Here is a 21078-nt window from a genome sequence, read left to right as displayed (position 1 = left end):
TTGTGAGTCTGTGGTTCCATAAAAGTAGCCTTTCATCCTCCCATTCCCCCCAATAACCCCATCCCTCCCTATCTGCACATATACATAAGCCCTCTGCGCTCCCCAGCGATGGAAACACCGCCACCTTGTCCCTGAAGGTGCTTCTCTGTGCTTAGCCAGGAACCATTCGATGCGGTTAGAAGACACTGACTTTGGAGTCAGACAGGTGTTGCTTAACCTCTCTGAGTCCCAACTTTTCATCTCTGCAAAGGAGAGACTAGCTTGTGAGACGACTGGACTAAGAGTCAGCAACAGATGTTTACTGGGAGCCAACCGTAGGTGGAAGACTCTTGCAGCATCTGCTGATAAGAGATAAAGTAGCTAGTGCAGTACCTGGCACACAGTAGGTGTCCTTTATTTTTTTAGTTTCTTTTTTTAATGCATCTGTTTGTAACTGAAGGGTAATTGCTTTGCAACGTTGGGTGCACCAACATGAATCAGCGCAGGTAAACGTATGTCCCTCCCTCGCGAGCCTCTCTCCCACTTCTCAGCCCAGCCCACCCCTCCAGTTTGTCACAGAGCACTGGTTTGAGCTCCCTGAGTCACCCAGCAAATTCCCACTGGCTGTCTATTCTACATGCGGTAGTGAGCACGTGTCCAGCCTGCTCTCTCCATTCGTCCCTCTCTCTCCTTCCCTGCCTGTGTCAACAAGTCTGTTCTCTACATCTGCATTTCCATTGCTGCCCTGCAAATAAGTTCATCAGTACCATCTTTCTAGATTCCATATACACACATGTTAATATGTAACATTTGTTTTTCTCTTTCTGACTTAATTCACTGTGTATAATAGGCTCTAGGTTCATCCACCTCATTAGAACTGACTCATGTATTCCTCTTTATAGCTGAGTAATATTCCATATTGCATATGTAACACAGTCCTTTATCCATTCATCTGTCAACGGACATCTAGATCGCTCCCATGTCCTAGCTATTGTAAATAGTGTTGCAGTGAAGGTTGGGGTACATGTGTCTTTTTAAGTTGTGGTTTTCTCAGGGTTTATGCCCCGTGGTGAGATTGTTGGGTGAAATGGTATCCTTTACACACAGTTCTGCTTGGTGAGAGCTCTGGACAGTTTGGCTTCTCTCCTGCTCACTTCTGACCCATCTTTGTTTATTGTTCCCTATCCCCTTCTTGATTTCTTCCACAACGTGATAATCCCCAGTATACTTACGTGAATGCATATGTATGCACACACACACACATACACACTCCCTGCAGCCTACGGATGGGTGAAGGGGGCTGAGTCTTAGACTAATTTGTTGCTGTGGAACCTGTAGCAGTCTCTATTTTTCAGTGTGGGTGGTGATTGTGGAACAGGAGTGAGGGGAATCCCAGTCTCTGATGGCGATAAAGAGGTTAAGGATGTCCCGGGACTCAGCAGCCTTGTCTGGGTACCAGTTCCCATTGAGGCCATCCTAAAAGGGACCAGTCTCTTTCATCTCCCAGACCCTTGTATCATCCCCAGGACCTCAGGCCCAGAGGAAACAGGAAGGCCATCTCTAACCCCTGCCCCCAAGAAGCCCCCTCTACTGGGGAAGTACAGTCCTCTTTCCAGTAAATATTTGATAGAGATGAGAAAGACTCTGTAGTTAACCATTAGTCTAAAAACTAAGGGGCAGTTTCTCTCTGTTACACCCAAGTGTCTTTGTTCCCCTACACCCTCCTCCTTCCAGGCAGGTGTACATGTTCCCAGAGGTACAACTTTTATTTTTAACTAATTTAATATTCTTTAATTACAAAAGTAATACATACTTCAATTCAGTTCAGTCGCTCAGTGGTGTCCGACTCTTTGCGACCCCATGAATCGCAGCACGCCAGGCCTCCCTGTCCATCACCAACTCCTGGAGTTCACTCAGACTCACGTCCATCAAGTCAGTGATGCCATCCAGCCACCTCATCCTCTGTCATCCCCTTCTCCTCCTGCCCCCAATCCCTCCCAGCATCAGAGTCTTTTCCAATGAGACAACTCTTCGCATGAGGTGGCCAAAGTACTGGAGTTTCAGGTTTAGCATCATTCCTTCCAAAGAAATCCCAGGGCTGATCTCCTTCAGAATGGACTGGTTGGATCTCCTTGCAGTCCAAGGGACTCTCAAGAGTCTCCTCCAACACCACAGTTCAAAAGCATCAATTCTTCGGTGCTCAGCTTTCTTCACAGTCCAACTCTCACATCCATACATGACCACAGGAAAAACCATAGCCTTGACTAGACGAACCTTTGTTGGCTAAGTAACTTTCCTTCCAAGGAGTAAGCGTCTTTTAATTTCATGGCTGCAGTCACCATCTGCAGTGATTTTGGAGCCCCCCAAAATAAAGTCAGCCACTGTTTCCACTGTTTCCCCATCTATTTTCCATGAAGTGATGGGACCAGATACCACGATCTTAGTTTTCTGAATGTTGAGCTTTAAGCCAACTTTTTCACTCTCCTCTTTCACTTTCATCAAGACGCTTTTTAGTTCCTCTTCACTTTCTGCCATAAGGGTGGTGTCATCTGCATATCTGAGGTTATTGATATTTCTCCCGGCAATCTTGATTCCAGCTTGTGCTTCTTCCACTCCAGCGTTTCTCATGATGTACTCTGCATATAAGTTAAATAAGCAGGGTGACAATATACAGCCTTGACGTACTCCTTTTCCTGTTTGGAACCAGTCTGTTGTTCCATGTCCAGTTCTAACTGTTGCTTCCTGACCTGCATACTAGGGTTCTCAATAAAGAAAAACCCTTAAACAGTTCAGTTGAATATAAAGTCAAAGTACCCCTCTCTTGTACCTTGTGCCCACTTGGTTGGGGCATTTCCTTCCAAAAATACTACACACACTCAAAAACACACATATGCAGCACACGTATATGTTTTGAATAATCACATATACAAACTGCTCTCCAATTTACTGTTTAAATGTCTTTTTAATTCACTTCTTATATCCAGTAAAAATTACTCTGCTTGGTGAACATCTCTATGAGTTTTGACAAATACATGTAGTCATGTAACTCTCTCCACAATCAAAATATGGAACAGTTGAAATTTTTTAAAATATAAATTTTATCTTGGATATCTTCCTGTATTGGTGTAGAAAAAAATCTACGACTTTCATTTCAGTGTTGTATGATGTTCCACTGCACAGAGGTACCATAACGTATTTTGGCTTCCTAAGTGACTCAGTGGTAAAGAATCTGCCTGCAATGCAGGAGGCTCAGGTTCAGTCCCTGGGTCGGAGAGATTTCCTAGAGGAGGAAATGGCAACCCACTCCAGTATTCTTGCCTGGGAAATCTCACGGACAGAGGAGCCTGGTGGGCTACAGTCCACGGGGTCGCAAAAGAGTCCAGTGTAACTTAGCGACTGAACCACAACCACCATGATGTATACACTATCCCCTATCAATGGCCTTTTAGAAAGTTTGCAGATTTTCACTTTCTCAAACAGTCCCACAACAAATATACAGCACATGCACATGGATATTTTCATCCTTGTGTGTTGCCACAGAATTAAATTCCTAAAAGTGGAATCGCTGGGTCAAAGGAGCTTGTGCATTTTCAATGCTGACAGATGGCACATTGCTAAATCGTTCTCCCGCAGGAGTGCTTCAGCGCAGTGGCCCATCAACAGTCCATGAGAACTCCTGTCTCCTCCTTGGCAACAAGGGTGTCGTCAAACATTTAAATATTTGCTAATCCATAGATGGAAAAATTATAACTTATTTCAATTTAGAATATGCTCCTGAGACTGAGCATTTTTTCACAGGCTTATATAATACTTTTCTCATAAAAGCATTTTGTTGAAAATTATGTTTGTCATGCATGCTGCAAATATATTTCCCAGTTGACTTCTTGCCTTTTGAAGTGTTTTGTACTAGCATTGGACAGATTAAATCCACAAAACAGAAGTCCAGAAATAAAACCAAATGTTCATGACAGCTTTGTTAGGATCGAGGCGGAGAACTGATAAACTGCAGGGACTCGATGAACGAACTGTCATCAGTGAATCGTGATGACATTTGTACTATTCAGAAAACCAAAGAAAAGGCTGTTTTCTATTTCCTCACACCAAAATAATTTTTGTTTTTGTGTGAATCAAAGATTTAGACAAAAACAGAATCACAAAAATTCTAGAATTTTTTTTTCCTATTCGGAAAGACTTTTTAGCATGACAAATGGGAAGACATAAGGGGAAAGGTTGATAATTATAACCACACACACAAAGTTTTAAACTTTACGGCCAAAAACAAAACCAAAAAAAAAAAAAGTGGGTTTAGAATATTATCCATGGTACATGATTTTCCCACGGTTTTCTGTGGTTTGGACTTTATCCACGATTTGGGATTATTTGTGCTGATGTTTCTCATGGGTAGTGGAGAGCAGTTCACGTGTCCTTGGGCGCTATGGGGGCAGTCCCCACGGAGGAGCTGTGATGTGCCAGGGAAAGAGCTGTGGCTGGGGGGCAGAGGGGAGGGGGCCCACCGCCAGGAGCTCAGCCTTCTCCTCTTCCTCTTGCGTTCTTAGCCCTTACTGAACGGTGGCCCAGACCTGAGCCAGGGTCCCAAACTCCGGGGTCCAGGGGCCCGCAGGCCCTCTCTGCTGCCCCAAGGCTGCCAGCCCTTCCTGCCCTCCAACCAGGAGACCCAGGCCTGGAGCCCCATGAAAGAGTTGGATCTTGGGTCCAATTTGAAGCCTCCCTCAGAGAGCCGCAGCCCTGGGGACCTGGGTAAGTGTCCACAGGGTCTAAGACCTGATTGGGGACACAGAGGAATCCTAAGCTGGAGCCCATCCTGGGGGAGGTGGGGCGGTGTCTGATATGGCCCATCCCTGCCAGGGACCTCACCAACCCCTCCTTCCCAATCAACCTGGTCTTTGGGCTACCTGCGAGGCTCCCATACGTCCTCCCCGCAGAGTGCTCCCCACTCTCTGGCCCCCTCAGGTACTGACTTCCTGGGAGGGGGGTCTGCCCTACTCTTGGGGACAAGCCCGTGCTACCCCTGTTCTCCTAAGGAGCATTGTGGGTTCCCTGGGGCGGGAGGAGCGAGGCGGGACTGTCCTTGCTTAGTGTCTGCATCCCGGGGAGGTATGTAATGTCCTCTGGGAGTGGACCCTCTGTCCTACAGCTCAGCTCTCAGCCCGCTTGTTCCTCCGCCCGCAGAGCCGTCCCATCACCCCTCTGCCTTCGCGACGGAGACGTCCTCCGACTGGGAGCCCCTAGCCGAGTCCGAGGAGCGGGCCAGCCCCAGCAGGCCCGCCACCCCAGGCCCCGTGCTGGGCAAGGCCGTGGTCAAGGGCCTGCGGGACAGCCAGCATTTGCAGTGGGAAGTGAGCTTCGAGCTGGGGCCTCCCGGCCCCGAGAGGGGCGGCGCGCAAGAGCCCGACCTGTGGAGCGAGACCTTCCACCACCTGGCGGCGCGCGCCATCATCCGGGATTTCGAGCAGCTGGCGGAGCGAGAGGGTGAGATTGAGCAAGGTGAGCGCCGCGGGCCCGCCCCTCCACGCGGCCCCGCCCCCTCATCACAGCCCTGCCCCCGCTCGGCCCCGCCCCCTCACTACAGCCCTGCCCCTCACAGCGGCCCGCCCCTTCCGCGCAGCTACCCCCTCAACGCGGAGCCGCCCTGCCCCTTGCCTCTCTCCCGCCCATCCTCGCGGCCCCGCCCCTCCGATAAGCCCCGCCCCTTGCCTCTCCCCCAAGGGCCGCCCTCTTTCCTGGCCCCATCCCTTACCTCTCTCCGCAGCCCTGCCACCGCCCAGCGCTCCACCTCCTTTCCCCATCGCTGCCTCCAGTTGCATCCCTTGAACCCCACTGTCCGCCTCCCAACACACACACACCCCGACACACACGGCCGAAGGCTCCACCTCCTGCTTGATCTGCCCGATGACCTGTTCTCTCTTCCCTCCTTTCCCCCTGCTCCCTGCTATGGGTCCCTCAATAACCTCAGATATGCAGGTGACACCACACTTATGGCAGAAAGTGAAGAACTAAAGAGCCTCTTGATGAAAGTGAAAGAGGAGAGTGAAAAAGTTGGCTTAAAACTCAACATTCAGAAAACTAAGATCATGGCCTTCCGTCCCATCACTTCATGGCAAATAGATGGGGAAACAGTCGCAGACTTTATTTTCTTGGGCTCCAAAATCACTGCAGATGGTGACTGCATCCATGAAATAAAAAGACGCTTGCTCCCTGAAAGAAAAGTTATGACCAACCTAGACAGCATATTCAAAAGCAGAGACATTACTTTGCCAACAAAGGTCCATCTAGTTAAAGCTATGGAGAAGGAAATGGCAACCTACTCCAGTATTCTTGCCTGGACAATCCCAGGGACGGAGGAGCCTGGTGGGCTGCCGTCTATGGGGTGGCACAGAGTCAGACATGACTGAAGCAACTTAGCAGCAGCAACAGCAGCAGTCAAAGCTATGGTTTTTCCAGTAGTCATGTATGGATGTGAAACTTGGACCATAAAGAAAGCTGAGCACTGAAGAATTGATGCTTTTGAACTGTGGTGTTGGAGAAGACTCTTGAGAGTCCCATGGACTGCAAGGAGATCCAACCAGTCCTTCCTAAGGGAAATCAGTCCTGAATATTCATTGGAAGGACTGATGCTAAAGCTGAAACTCCAATCCTTTAGCCACCTGATGTGAAGCACTGACCCATTGGAAAAGACCCTGATGCTGGGAAAGATTGAAGGCAGGAGGAGAAGGGGATGACAGAGGACAAGATGGTTGGATGGCACCACTGACTATATGCACATGAGTTTGAGTAAACTCCAGGAGTTGGTGATGGACAGGGAGGCCTGGCATGTTGCAGTCCATGGGGTCACAAGGAATTGGACACGAATGAGTAACTGAACTGAACTGAACTGGACTGTAGGACTCTGGAGACAGTACCATGAGGACCACCCTATTCCACCTCCCTAGCTCCTCTTGGACCACACCTCTCCTCCCACAGAACCCTCTAGGCCTAATCGGTCCACCCGTCACCCTTCGAGGCCATTTATTGAGTACAGATCAGCTGGGGGTCAAGCTGAACAGCATAGTGACCACCGTCATCCCCGTCCTTACTTATGAGTGCTTGACACAGACTAGCTGGAGGGCCAGCCAACATAAATCAAATAATTATCAGTTCAGTTCTGTTCAGTTCAGCCGCTTAGTCGTATTCGACTCTGCAACCCCATAAATCGCAGCACGCCAGGCCTCCCTGTCCATCACCAACTCCCGGAGTCCACTCAGACTCACTCATGTCCATCAAGTCAGTGATGCCATCCAGCCATCTCATCCTCTGTCATCCCCTTCTCCTCCTGCCCCCAATCCCTCCCAACATCAGAGTCTTTTCCAATGAGACAACTCTTCGCATGAGGTGGCCAAAATACTGGAGTTTCAGGTTTAGCATCATTCCTTCCAAAGAAATCCCAGGGCTGATCTCCTTCAGAATGGACTGGTTGGATCTCCTTGCAGTCCAAGGGACTCTCAAGAGTCTTCTCCAACACCACAGTTCAAAAGCATCAATTCTTTGGCGCTCAGCCTTCTTCACATTCCAACTCTCACATCCATACATGACCACTGGAAAAACCATCGCCTTAACTAGACGGACCTTTGTTGGCAAAGTAATGTCTCTGCTTTTGAATATGCTATCTAGGTTGGTCATAACTTTTCTTCCAGTAAACGTCTTTTAATTTCATGGCTGCACACCATTAATTGAGTGCATTTGTCCTAATGCTATTAAGAAGAAACTTAGGAATTCAAGCAATTGTATAACAGGGATGGTGGGGAGGCTCATTTACTCCAGCAACTGGGGCAAACTTTCAAGAAAGTGATTGCTGAGCTCTTGATGAAGCATATTTGGAGAACAGATACGGATATACATAGAGAATATTTCTATTGTTTGTTATAATTTATGCCTTATTTATATAATACTACTACATGGTTTTTGTTTTATATTATTTGTAGTTTTGTATACGTTATTTTTTTCTTCCCATGAGCACTTTTCCTTATAGTTTACAGGACATTTGTCCATCATTCATGCCAAGAAGACTCCTCACCTGTTCAGTAGGAAGAGTCTGGACTTTGGGGTCAGGCCATCCTGTGTCCTGATCTCAGGTCCATTCCTAAGTTGCTGTGTGACCCTGTGCGCCCCACTCCCCCTTTCTGGTTTGTCTCTATGAGACGAATCTATGGTCCCCATGCAGCCAGGAGACCTGCAGAAAGATTCTCAGCACACAGCTGCAAAATGAAAATAGAAAATACTGCCAACACAGAGATTTGGGTTTTTTTAATAACACTAAAGTTATTTAAGGAAAGCAACTGTCATTTTTATTAGCTATCTTACCTCTTTTACTTTAAAATAGCCTTATTTTATGAAATGATGGTGGAGGTTTTAATAATTTTGAGAGTTTATTTTTTTAATGTCCTTAATGGCAAGTTGGTAACCCCTTAATTATAAGGCCTGATTGAATTCTGAAGATGGGGCCACCGACCTAGCCCTCCTTTTAGCCCCCTGGGGAGGTAGGACTTTCCGAGTCCACACAGTGCCCTCGGCTCCTCCCTCTGCAGGGTCCAGCCGCCGCTACCAGGTGAATGCCGTGCACACCAGCAAGGCCTGCAACGTCATCAGCAAGTACACAGCCTTTGTGCCCGTGGACATAAACAAGAGCCGTTACCTGCCCACCGTGGTGGGATACCCCAACTCCGGTAAGGCAGATGCAGGGTCCTCCCAGTGGGCTGGAGGGGGGTCTGGGGTGCAAAGGAGCCTAGACCGGTGGGAAGGGGTGCAGGGAAAGGCCTAGAAGTGAAAAAGCCCCAGGCAGAGAGGGTCTGACCTCCAGGGGGTGGGAGGCTCACGAGCCCCCAGCCTACTGCTCTGCAGAGGGCTGTGAAACTATCCTGCTCCCTTTTTTCCTACTAAATGAATTTGACTTTATTGTCCTTTTTCCATTTGGCATATGTCACTGTAGAAAATTCTAAAATATTGAAAGATGCAGATGGACCTCGAGGTGATCATACTAAGTGAAGTAAGCCAGACGGAGAAAGGCAAATATCATAGGCTGTCACTTATATGTAGAATCTACAAAAAAACGATACATATGAACTTACTTTCAAAACAGAAACAGACCCACAGACAGAGAAAACAAACTTGTGGTTATCAAAGAGGGAAGTGGGGGAAGGATAAATCAGGAGTTGAGGATTAACAGATACACATTGCTGCTGCTGCTGCTGCTGCTAAGTCACTTCTGCTGCTGCTGCTGCTAAGTCGCTTCAGTCGTGTCCAACTCTGTGCGACCCCATAGACGGCAGTCCACCAGGCTCTCCCGTCCCTGGGATTCTCCAGGCAAGAACACTGGAGTTGGTTGCCATTTCCTTCTCCAATGCATGAAACTGAAAAGTGAAAGTGAAGTCGCTCAGTCGTGTCCAACTCTTAGCGACCCCATGGACTTCAGCCTACCAGGCTCCTCCGTCCATGGGATTTTCCAGGCAAGAGTACTGGAGTGGGGTGCCATTGCCTTCTCCGGATATACACACTACTGTATATAAAATAGGTGAACAGTAAGGACCTACTGTATAGCATAGGGAACTATACTCAATATGTCGTAATAACCTAAATGCAATGGATATAATGTGTATAACTGAATCACTTTGCTGTATACCTGAAACTAGCACAGCATTGTAAATCAACTACACTTCGATGGAAAATAAATAAAAATAAAATATAGAAAGACATTAAGCACATAAAAGTGACTGGAACTGACAGTCATCCCGAAATGAGTACTAATTACCCCCTTGGTGTGATCATCCTTCCAGACTTCTATGAGTATCTATATGTAGAGAAATCAAAAGATAGATCATTTTGCGTGAATTGAATCATACCAATATGTGCTATATCTTACAAACTCTGGGTGTGGGAAATATGTTTCCACTTTTCATTTTAATAGTAACAATTCCAGTGGTAAAGAAGCTGTTGGCTAATGCAGGAGATGCAAGAGACGTGGATTCAATCCCTCAGTCAGGAAGATCCACCAACTCCAGTATTCTTGCCTGGGAAACTCCATGGACAGAGGAGCCTAGTGGGCTGCAGTCCATGGGGTCACAAAGAGTCAGACATGACTAAGCACATGGCAGGGAGCAATCTTCATAACAGCCAGTTAGACAGTGTTCCAAGCACTGTATATATATTAAATCATTTAGTCCTCAAACAGCTCTGCAGAGAAGACACCATTGCCCTCGTTTTACAGATGCGGAAGCAGAGGCAAAGGGGGTGAGTCATGCCCACAGTCACGCAGCACAAACAGCAGTCAGGCTTTAACTCGCAGCGACCCGGTTTCAGAGTCTGCGCCCTCTGCGATCGCGCTCCACTGCCTCTTAAGGTTTATCTCAACCTATTTAACCAGCCCTGGGCCAGGAAGATCCCTGGGCCAGGAAGATCCCCTGGAGAAGGGAATGGCAACCCACTCCAGTATTCTGGCCTGGAGAATTCCGTGGACAGAGGAGCCTGGCGGGCTACCATCCATGGGGTCACAAAGAGTCAGACACGACTGTGCAACTAACGCTATTATTATTAAACCTTCTGTTTGTTCCCCCTTTTGATTATTGTAAATTATGCTGCAAAGGACATCTTTGTACATGGTCTGGTTTTCTCCTCGGGGTTAATTGACATTCAGAATTAAGATTGCATATCAAAGGATTGGCCCTTTAAAAAAAAAACAAAATCTTTTGGCCCCTCAACCAGAGATCAAACCATGCCCCCTACAGTGGAAGCATGGATTCTTAACCACTGAACCACCAGGGAAGTCCTGACCCATCTTAAATTGTTGTAACGTAAGCTATCAAACTAGGCCTACCTTCAGAGGTTATCCTGTGTTATCCACTCTCGCCAACACTGAAAATTGTTTATCTTTCTAAACCTACAATCTGAGAGGGGAAGAAAGTATCTTTGGGGAATTTCTTTAGCTTCTTTGTTGAAAACTTTTCAGAGGTTTATAAACTCTATGTACTTTTTCTTTCCTAAATTTCATTTTCTGTCCTTTGCAGCAGCTTTTTCTTTTTAAAGCAGACCTCTTGACAGAATTGTATTTGGAAATAAAATACGCCTTTTCTCATTCCTCTTGCCCCTCTGCCCTGCTTTCTAAAAATCTATGGCACCAAAATTTTCAATATTCCACTCCCTCTCTCTCTGCCTCACTTCCTCTGATTTCAGATTCTGACCAGCCACCCAAGCTGTCACTCCACTGGCCTTCTCACCCACTGGGCACTGTCACCCTGAATGATGCTCACCCCCTCCCACTCGTCTCTGACCATTTGTAGCCCCTATAGCTAAAAAAACAGTCTGGGAGTTTTAGGGACCAGGCCTGTGTCTTAACCCAAGTCTCATAGCCCCCTGAGGTCTGGATCAACACTTCCCAAAGTGTGTTCTAGGAGGCTGGAACCCCAGTTTCATGTCCTGTTAATGGCCATTCAGCACAAAAAACAGGAAATACCAGATTAGGGGAAAACATTTCCCAACCACTGGATTAAATAAAGCTCAAAAGTTTTCTTTACTGCAGGACTTCTCAGAGCCTTTAGGGTGCTAGCATACATCAAGAGGCCCAGAGAATGGACCACAGGATGAGTTCAGTTCAGTCGCTCAGTCATGTCCAACTCTTTCCCACAGACTGCAGCACGCCAGGCCTCCCTGTCCATCACCAACTCCCAGAGCCTGCTCAAACTCATGTCCATTGAGTCGATGATGCCATCCAACCATCTCATCCTCTAGTGTCCCTTCTCCTCCTGCCTTCAATCTTTCCCAGCATCAGGGTCTTTTCTAAGGAATCAGTTCTTCACATCAGGTGGCCAAAGGATTGGAGCTTCAGCTTCAGCATCAGTCCTTCCAATGAATATTTAGGACTGATTTCCTTTAGGATGGACTGATTGGATGTTCTTGCAGTCCAAGGGACTCTCAAGAGTCTTCTCCAACACCACACTTTAAAAGCATCAATTCTTTGGCATTCAGCTTTCTTTATAGTCCAACTCTCACATCCATATATGACTACTGGAAAAACCATAGCTTTGACTAGACAGATCTTTGTTGGCAAAGTAATGTCTCTGCTTTTTAATATGCTGTCTAGGTTGGTCATAGCTTTCCTTCCAAGGAGCAAGTATCCTTTAATTTCATGGCTGCAATCCCCATCTGCAGTGATTTTGGAGCCTAAGAAAATTAAGTCTCTCACTGTTTCCCCTTCTATTTGCCATGAAGTGATGGGACTGGATGTCATGATCTTCATTTTTTGAATATTGAGTTTTAAGCCAGCTTTTTCACTCCTCTTTCACTTTCATCAAAACACTCTTTTGTTCCTTTTCGCTTTCTGCCATAAAGTTGATGTCATCTGCATATCTGAGGCTATTGATATTTCTCCCCTCAATCTTGATTCCAGCTTGTGCTTCATCCAGCCTCGCATTTTGCATAGAAGTTAAATAAGCAGAGTAATAATATGCAGCCTTGTCGTACTCCTTTCCCAATTTGGAACCAGTCCGTTGTTCCATGTCCAATACTAACTGTTGCTTCTTGACCTGCATACAGATTTCTCAGGAGGCAGGTCAGGTGGTCTGGTATTCCCATCTCTTTAAGAATTTTCCACAGCTTGTTGTGATCCACGCAGTCAAAGGCTTTGACATAGTCAGTAAAGCTTCCCTAGTGGCTCTGATGGTGAAGAGTCTGCCTCCAATGTGGGAGACCTCAGTTTGATCCCTGGGTTGGGAAGATCCCCTGGAGAAGGGAATGGCAACCCACTCTGATACTCTTGCCTGGAAAATCCCATGGGCAGAGAAGCGTGGTGGGCCGCAATCCGTGGGGTTGCAAAGAGTCAGACACAACTGAGCAACTAACAGTATGAAATGTCTTCAAAATTTACTCTTCAGGAGAACTCTTCATGTTTAGGAACAACTTACAAATTAGTGTTCTCCAAGAATGGAGTTCCCCAAAACACACTGTTGGGTGTTGTAGCTTCATCCCTGATGGTGATGCTCTGGGATGTTCTGGTGATGCTCTGGGGAGGCGGAAACTGGGACCTCAGTTTCTGAGGTGGCAGACTGGGAGGAAGGGAAATGGGGTGCTTCTGAGAAAACCAACATTTTCTGACTAACACTGCTGCTTTCTGAACATTATCTCAGCAATACTACTTACCTGGCAAGGTGAGTATTATTATCCCCATTTTCCAGGTAAAGACACTGAGGCTCAGAGTGGTCAGCAGTCCACCCAGCTAGTAAGAGATGGGACTGGGGTTCAAACCGAGGTCATTCTGGCTCCAAAGCTCACAGTCTTGCCTTCTGCAATGCCTTCCTCCTTTTAAATAATTGACAGGCTAAAGCTAGAACCATTCCTGCCAGCCTTGAACGTGTCAGTCGCTCAGTCGTGTCTGACTTTTTGAGACCCCCATGGACTGTAGCCCGCCAGGCTCCTCTGTCCATGGGATTTTCCGGGCAAGAATACTGGAAACGGTTGCCATTTCCTCCTCCAGGGGATCTTCCCGACCCAGGGACCAAACCCGGGTCTCCTACACTGCAGGCAGATTCTTTCCCATCTGGTCCACCAGGGAGACCCTGGGGACAAGGCAAAAGCCTAGCACCAGTTGTACCCACCTGACCACCTTCTCCTCATCCTCGCGAAGGTGCTGCGTTGCGGATGGTCAGCTCTCGGGTCCTGACTCGACAGTGGAAGGGCACTTCTGGATTCGGGCGGTCCCAGACCATGCTTGGAGAAGACTCAGCTGCAGGGGACAGCAAATATCAGAATCTAAGTAAGAACTGCCTCAGTGTGTTCTGGAGTCTGGGCCTCTGGGTCCCTACACCCTCGTGTCTGAAGCCATGACGGACTCTTTCTGAGTCTCCAGTCCGGGCCTTCGGAACCAGAGCAAGGTCAGGCTTCCTGAATTCTCTGAGGCCTGAGACAGGCAGAGGGGCTGAGCACGGCCCAGGTATGCCACCGGGACCAGAGAGCAGACTGGCCTCCCTGCCCACGTGCCCACACCACACCCCAGCTCTCCCCTTGCAAGGTGCAGTGACCCCAGGCTGTTCCCTGCTTCCAACGTCTGAGTCCTCCCAGCCACTGAATGCCAGGAAACCTAAAAGTCAAGGGAAAAGGCAGCTCCATCTGTTCAGGTCCCACCGTCTGCTTACTCTAGGATTCCCCAAAGCTTCCTTTTGACCATCACCAAATTTCATTGTGCCCGAAGCTTGGGGCCCTGAAGATCCATGATTTGGTCATTTGGCGATCTTGCGCACATTCACAGGACACCCTGTGTCCTGGAAGTCTGTGTGTCTTTTTGTCCTGCTACAGACAGCCTGACCGCTGCACCCATCCCAGCCCCTTCCTCCGTGCCCTCACATGTACCCTGAGCATCTCCTGCCTTCCTCTGCACGTGGGAAGTGCATTAGAGTCCCACCTGACTGCCAGCCCCAACATCCAGACAATAGCCCTATTGTACCTGAGGGATTAGAAAGTACACACAGACACTGATAGGTTCAAAAAGGAATAGTGTGAGAGGGGGTGAAAATCCGAGGATTTCCTCAAAGATTAAGGAGTTTTGCCCACTCCTTGGTCCCTCAGAGCCTCCAAGGGGAACCTGCTCTATCACTGAGTCAAGCTGGGCTCCCAGTCTAGAAGAAACTTCTGGTCTACCCTTTCCATCCTCTGTAGCTCAGCTCTTGGTGGCCCATGACTCCCATCAAAATCACAAATCCCTCCTTTTCTAATTGTCTTCTAATTCATACCCAGTGTGCATGACTGCTAAACTCTTTGTGTACCCCACGCCCTTCCCTCCCTTTCTCTCCCCAAGGAGGGAATGCCTAACACTCACAGAGGGTTTTCTAGGTGCTCAGCACTACTCATTATCCATGACTCTTCACCCCCATCTGAGAGAGTTTCTTTCATTTTCCACATTAAAAGATGAGGAAAGTGAGGCTCAGAGTGGGTAAGTGGCTTACACGAGGGCACACAGCAGAGGCACAGTAGAGCCAAGATGCGAACAAGCCCTGTCGGCTCCAGAGTCCATGAGATTGATTAACCACCATGTTCTTTACCTGCTGGTTGCTTCAGTCATTCAGCCACCAGTTCGCTTTTGTGCTAACCTTACCCCACCCCGCATAGGCACCCAGCAGTAGACAGAGCTTCTTGCCCTCAAAAGCTGCTAACAGTCTCAGAGGGGAGACAGAGGCTCAGCAGAACATTTCTGTGTGTGAAGTTTTTCCCATAATTTCGATCATTCCTGAATAGTACATTGCCCATCACTCTCCAGCTGTTAAATAATAATCATAAGAATAATCACCCCAGTACACATATGTGTAATTATTATCCCCATTTTACAGATGGGGAAACTGAGGCTCAGAGCCCTCTGACAAGTCAGTGCCACATTCCGGTGCCTCCTGGAGAACTGACGTGAACCTACCTCTTCCCCCACCACCTCCAACCACCACGTTCAGGCCTCTAACCTGCTCCCACTAACCTGCTGAGTGCATAGCTCGGAGCTTTGCAGATTACATACCACAGGGCAGGCACTGAGCACTGTGTATTATCTCATCTAATCCTTACAACACCACCAAGCAGTCCTATTAGCCCCGGTTTGCAATCAAAGCTTATAAAGGAAGTAACTTTCCCTGGGGTCACACAGCTATCCATTGGGACGGCTGGGATTTGAACCCAGACGTGTCCAACTCTTGTGGTGGAGCCGTGGCGGTGTCTCTGGGAGGTGAAGACCCATCCAAACAGGGACGGAAACCTGGACATTGTTCTCCCAGTCCCCCTCTAGGTACCGTGAATTCAGACCAGCATCCTCCTGGGGAGTCTGGGAGGTGCGAAGGGGAGGGCCAGGTAGCTCAGGCCTCACTGGCTCCCTCTGTTGTAGACGTGGAGGAAAGCACCCTGACGCCCTTCAGTGAGAGCATGGCCCGTGAGAAGTACGCTACTCTTGAAGGTGAGCTCAGTCTGCCAGTGCTCCTGTTTTTCATTTTGATATTTATTTACTTATTCGGCTGTGCCAGGTCTTAGCTGCAGTACCTGGAATCTTCAATCATCACAGCATGTGAACACTTAGTTGCGGCGCATGGGATCTAGTTCCCCGACCAAGGATGGAACCCAGGGCCCCTTGCATTGGGAGTGCAGAGTCTTAGCCACTGGACCACCAGCAAAGTCCCTGCCAGCTCTCCCTTGAGTTAAAATAGTAATTGATCTTTGGGCCGAGAGAGTGTCTTAACCCAACGAAGTCCTTGGTGGTTCTTTTAGTCTCCAAACAGCTCCATGCATGATCAGATCAGATCAGATCAGTCACTCAGTCGTGTCCGACTCTTTGCGACCCCATGAATCGCAGCATGCCAGGCCTCCCTGTCCATCACCAACTCCCGGAGTTCACTCAGACTCACGTCCATCGAGTCAGTGATGCCATCCAGCCATCTCATCCTCTGTTGTCCCCTTCTCCTCCTGCCCCCAATCCCTCCCAGCATCAGAGTCTTTTCCAATGAGTCAACTCTTAGCATGAGGTGGCCAAAGTACTGGAGTTTCAGGTTTAGCATCATTCCTTCCAAAGAAATCCCAGGGCTGATCTCCTTCAGAATGGACTGGTTGGATCTCCTTGCAGTCCAAGGGACTCTCAAGAGTCTTCTCCAACACCACACTTCAAAAGCATCAATTCTTTGGTGCTCAGCCTTCTTCACAGTCCAACTCTCACATCCATACATGACCACAGGGAAAAACCATAGCCTTGACTAGACGAACCTTTGTTGGCAAAGTAATGTCTCTGCTTTTGAATATGCTATCTAGGTTGGTCATAACTTTCCTTCCAAGGAGTAAGCGTCTTTTAATTTCATGGCTGCAGTCACCATCTGCAGTGATTTTGGAGCCCCCCAAAATAAAGTCTGACACTGTTTCTACTGTTTCCCCATCTAATTCCCGTGAAGTGATGGGACCGGATGCCATGATCTTCGTTTTCTGAATGTTGAGCTTTAAGCCAACTTTTTCACTCTCCACTTTCACTTTCATCAAGAGGTTTTTGAGTTCCTCTTCACTTTCCGCCATAAGGGTGGTGTCATCTGCATATCTGAGGTTATTGATATTTCTCCTGGCAATCTTGATTCCAGCTTGTGTTTCTTCCAGTCCAGCGTTTCTCATGATGTACTCTGCATATAAATTAAATAAGCAGGGTGACAATATACAGCCTTGACGTACTCCTTTTCCTATTTGGAATTAAAGCTTTAAAGGAAGGAGACTGAGACTCAGAGCAGGTGAAATGACTTGCCCAAGGTCACACAGCAGGTTGGCGACAGAGCTGGGCCAGGAACCAGGCCTCCCCGTCCCCAGCTGAGGGACCAGTCTCCCACCTCCCTTCTCCCACCTCCTTCTCCCACCTCCCTCTCCCGCCTCCCTCTCCCGCCTCCCTCCTCCCGCCTCCCTCTGCCCAGAACCTTCCATCAGTGCCCGTAGAGGAAAGTCAGTGCCCCTGCTTGGGGCTGAGGGGGGTTGCCTGCAGCCGTCACTGTCCCCACAGGTAAACTTGCAGAAAATGCAAGGGCTGCCAGCCAAGGGGACTTGGAGGGCTGCTTCTTTACCCAGCAACCCACATCTTTCACCCCTCCCCACACCCACTGGCTCAGAAACAGCCTCATCATTAGCTTGGATCCCTAGGCATACAGGCAAGCCCCCTGCCCCTCTCTGGGACTGTTTCCCCAGTGGGGTGGTGAGCAGTGGGACAAGGTCATCTCTCAGGTCCTAACTTGCATTCTATGGCTCTCCAGGTCCCCTGCGAGGTTTGGCCACCAACACTCTTTCTTCCTTGAAGGCCTCAGACACTCTCTTTGGATCCAGGTACGTGGGGATTTCCACTGGGGGATCCCTCTACTGCCATCCATTTTCAGGGGACTGCCCCTGGTTTGGGGGGCCAGAAGACGGCCCAACCTGACAGCTGCACAAACGTGAACACTTTGAAGGGTGGCAGGAAGGACCCTTGCCCAGAGACAGCATCGTCTTCAGGTGTCACACTGCTGAAGCCTCCCCCCCACCCCAGATCCCCTTCCCACACCTCCACGATCTCTTTACAAGTGCAGGTCCCCCCGGGAGGGCTGGCATGTGACTGTCTGACACTGGGCTGACCAAGAACATGGTGTCAAAAGAGGGTCCCGGGATGGGATGGAGGGTCAAGAGAGAGGCGGGTGTGCGCTCAATCGTGTCTGACTCTTTGCGACCCCATGAGCTGAAGCCCACCTGGCTCCCCTGTCCATGAGGATTCTCCAGGCAGGAACATGGGAGTGGGTTGCCATTTTCTCCAGTAAAGGATCTTCCCCACCCAGGGATCAAACCCGCGTCTCACGATACTGCATTGGCGGGCGGGTTCTCTACCACTTGTGCTACCTGGGAAGCCCTCGCGTGGGAGGGGACAGATGGATACCTGTGGCTAATTCATGTTGACGTGTGGCAGAAACAAGCACAGCATTGTAGAGCAATTATCCTCCAATTAAAAACATTTTTTTAAAAAAATAAAGAGGGTCCTAAAAAGAGTACTACCTCGCCCCTCACTCGAGCTGCTGCTCTAGTGAGTGCCTTGGGGAGACACATTCCCTAGGCCTCAGTTTCCCCCACTGTCAAAGGAGGAGATCATCTGTCAGACCCCTTCTGGCCAGGACTTTCAGAGGCTGTCGAGGGGCCTCTGGGAAGTGGGGGAAAGACCAGGGACACCCCCGGGATGGCGGCGGTCACTCCTCCTCGGTTCTGCCCACACAGGCTGAGTCTCAACAAGTCTAGGCTGTTGACACGAGCAGCCAAGGGCTTCCTGGGCAAACCGCTAACCAAGACTCCAGACTCAGCCCAAGGGAACCAGAGCTCCGACTACATCCCACTGGTGAGTGCCCTAGACCCCAGACCTCAGCCCCACACGCAGCAGAGGGGCCACACTGGTGCTGTGTGTGTCTGTTTTTCAATACATTTAAAAAAAAAAAAAGGCCTTGAAATGAGTCACCAGAAAGTGAAAAGAACACCCTGGGGACGTGTACTGTGTTTAGCAAGTGGCTCTGCAGACACACCAGCCTGCAGGGCAGGGTGAGGAGCCCCAGCCAGGAGTGAGTGTCTCTGAACTGAGAAGCAAGGGGGCCTGGTCTTGCCACATCTGGGGCTCAGCAAAGTTGGGGAAAGCAGGTGCTGGAAGGATGGACAGGGTGGGAGCTTCTCTGCCCTGTCCCAGCCCCTGAACACCCAAGTGCTTATGATCACTTGGAGTCTCCAAACATCCCGGACAACAGAGCAGGAGGCATGTAGTCACAAGGATCTGTTGAGTCAGGCACCGTGCTAGACCCTGGGAGATAACCTTGAACCAGGTGAGTGTTATCTCTGAGCTCCAGTCACTCAGTGTCCAGTGGGGACACCTCAAAGGAACCAGGCAGCTCTGATCGCCGGGTGCTGTGATGGGAGACACCGGGTTTGGTGGGGGGGAATGAGGGAAGGGTTGGGAAGATCCCCTGGAGAAGGCAATGGCAACCCACTCCAGTACTATTGCCTGGAAAATCCCATGGACAGTGGAGCCTGGTAGGCTACAGTCCATGGGGTCGCAAAGAGTCGGACACGACTGACTTCACTCACTAATGAGGGAAGGAGGAGACACCAACTCCAGGCTTGAGGATGGGGAGACATGAGGCATGGCTTCTGGAAGGATGCAAATGGTTAAGCCAAGACCTGAAGGGCGAGGAGTTGTGGCTGACAGTTTACAGAGGAGAGGGCGCCTGGGGGCTGGAGAATAGCGGGGAGGGGAAAGAGTCAAGCACAAACCAGAGCTCTGGGGATTATAGCTTGGATTTATCCCAGAAGAAAATTGAAACTACTGAGTGGATGGCCTCCAAAGAGTGACGTGCCCTATGCCTTGCAGAGACCCCTCAGGACACGGAAAGGATGGGGGGAGGTGGGGGGACAGGGAAGGTAAGGAGGGTTAGGAATAACGTGAAGTGGCAGATGGCGGATTGCAGAGCTGACTAGAGAGTGGGCTCACTGGGACTCAGAAACCAGTGGAGGCGGAGGGAGGAAGCAGGTGGTGAGCTGCCTGGACCACAGTGGATGGTCCCAGTGGCTGAGGTGGGTCCAGCTGCCCGGGACAAGAGGCAGGTTTGGAGTGAAGAAGTTGAGCTGCACTTGGAAGAGCCACCAGAGTGAGCACCAGTGGGATAAGGTGCGGCGATGCTCAGCTGGTCTGGGGGTCCCGCAAATCCCCCGGGTGGGCAGGGCGAGCTGGCTGGGGGAGGTGAACGGGTGCGCTCTGTATGCCCAGGCTCGGCCATGGCCTGGGGCTCCGTGGGCTGAAAAGCGTGAGGCCTACTGAGGGGCTTCCCCCACACACACACAGGTGTCTCTGCAGCTGGCTTCCGGGGCCTTCCTGCTCAACCAGGCCTTCTGCGAGGCCATCCGCGTCCCCATGGAGAAGCTCAAGTGGACCTCGCCCTTCACCTGCCACCGGGTGTCGCTCACCGCCCGCCAGCCCCCCAGTCCCCAGCCATGCACCAGCCCCGCGCCCCTGCACCCCTCCTGCGATGGCCTTTCCCAGGAGCCCCTGGCCGAGGGCAGGCCGGGCCAGGAGCCCAGGGCCGTGGTGGAGCACATGGGGAAGCTGTGGGCCACTGTGGTGGCGCTGGCGTGGCTGGAGCACAGCTCCGCCTCCTACTTCGTCGAGTGGGAGCTCGTGGCTGCCAAGGCCAGCTCGTGGCTGGAACAGCAGGAGGTGCCTGAGGGCCGCACTCAGGGCACACTCAAGGCTGCCGCCCGCCAGCTGTTTGTACTCCTGCGGCACTGGGACGAGAACCTGGAGTTCAATATGCTCTGCTATAACCCGAATTACGTATAGGGGGGCGGTGGGGAGGCTGGGGTGGCGTGGGAGAGTGAGGGGAACCCCGTGGGCCTGGTAAGCGGCACTCTTGAAAACCATAGCCAATATACTGTTGCTAGAAAGAGTCCTAGACTGGCAATCGGGAGGCCTGAATTCAACACCAACTTTGCTACCACCTACCTGTGTGACTTTAGGCCAGCCCCTGCCTCCTTTCTGGGCCTCAGTGTCCCCACCCATAAAAGAAATGGGTGAGG

General features: G+C 49.9%; 1 protein-coding gene across 1 annotated transcript in view; it reads left to right on the top strand.

Annotated features, from left to right (window-relative positions):
* Positions 1-20842, top strand: part of VWA5B1 (von Willebrand factor A domain containing 5B1) — a 49282-nt gene extending 28440 nt beyond the window's left edge. The window contains exons 14-21 of the mRNA XM_055574499.1: positions 4536-4737; positions 5170-5484; positions 8562-8699; positions 13646-13774; positions 15878-15946; positions 17760-17829; positions 18742-18859; positions 20348-20842. Of these exons, the coding sequence (XP_055430474.1) occupies positions 4536-4737; positions 5170-5484; positions 8562-8699; positions 13646-13774; positions 15878-15946; positions 17760-17829; positions 18742-18859; positions 20348-20842 (1536 nt within the window). The remainder of the gene's footprint in view (positions 1-4535; positions 4738-5169; positions 5485-8561; positions 8700-13645; positions 13775-15877; positions 15947-17759; positions 17830-18741; positions 18860-20347) is intronic.
* The last annotated feature ends 236 nt before the right edge of the window (positions 20843-21078 follow it).

Source organism: Bubalus kerabau, chromosome 3 (genome assembly GCF_029407905.1).
Source record: "Bubalus kerabau isolate K-KA32 ecotype Philippines breed swamp buffalo chromosome 3, PCC_UOA_SB_1v2, whole genome shotgun sequence".
NCBI classification, from domain to species: domain Eukaryota; kingdom Metazoa; phylum Chordata; class Mammalia; order Artiodactyla; family Bovidae; genus Bubalus; species Bubalus kerabau.
The sequence above is the reverse complement of the archived record's forward strand: the minus strand, read 5'-3'. Positions and strand labels throughout refer to the sequence as shown.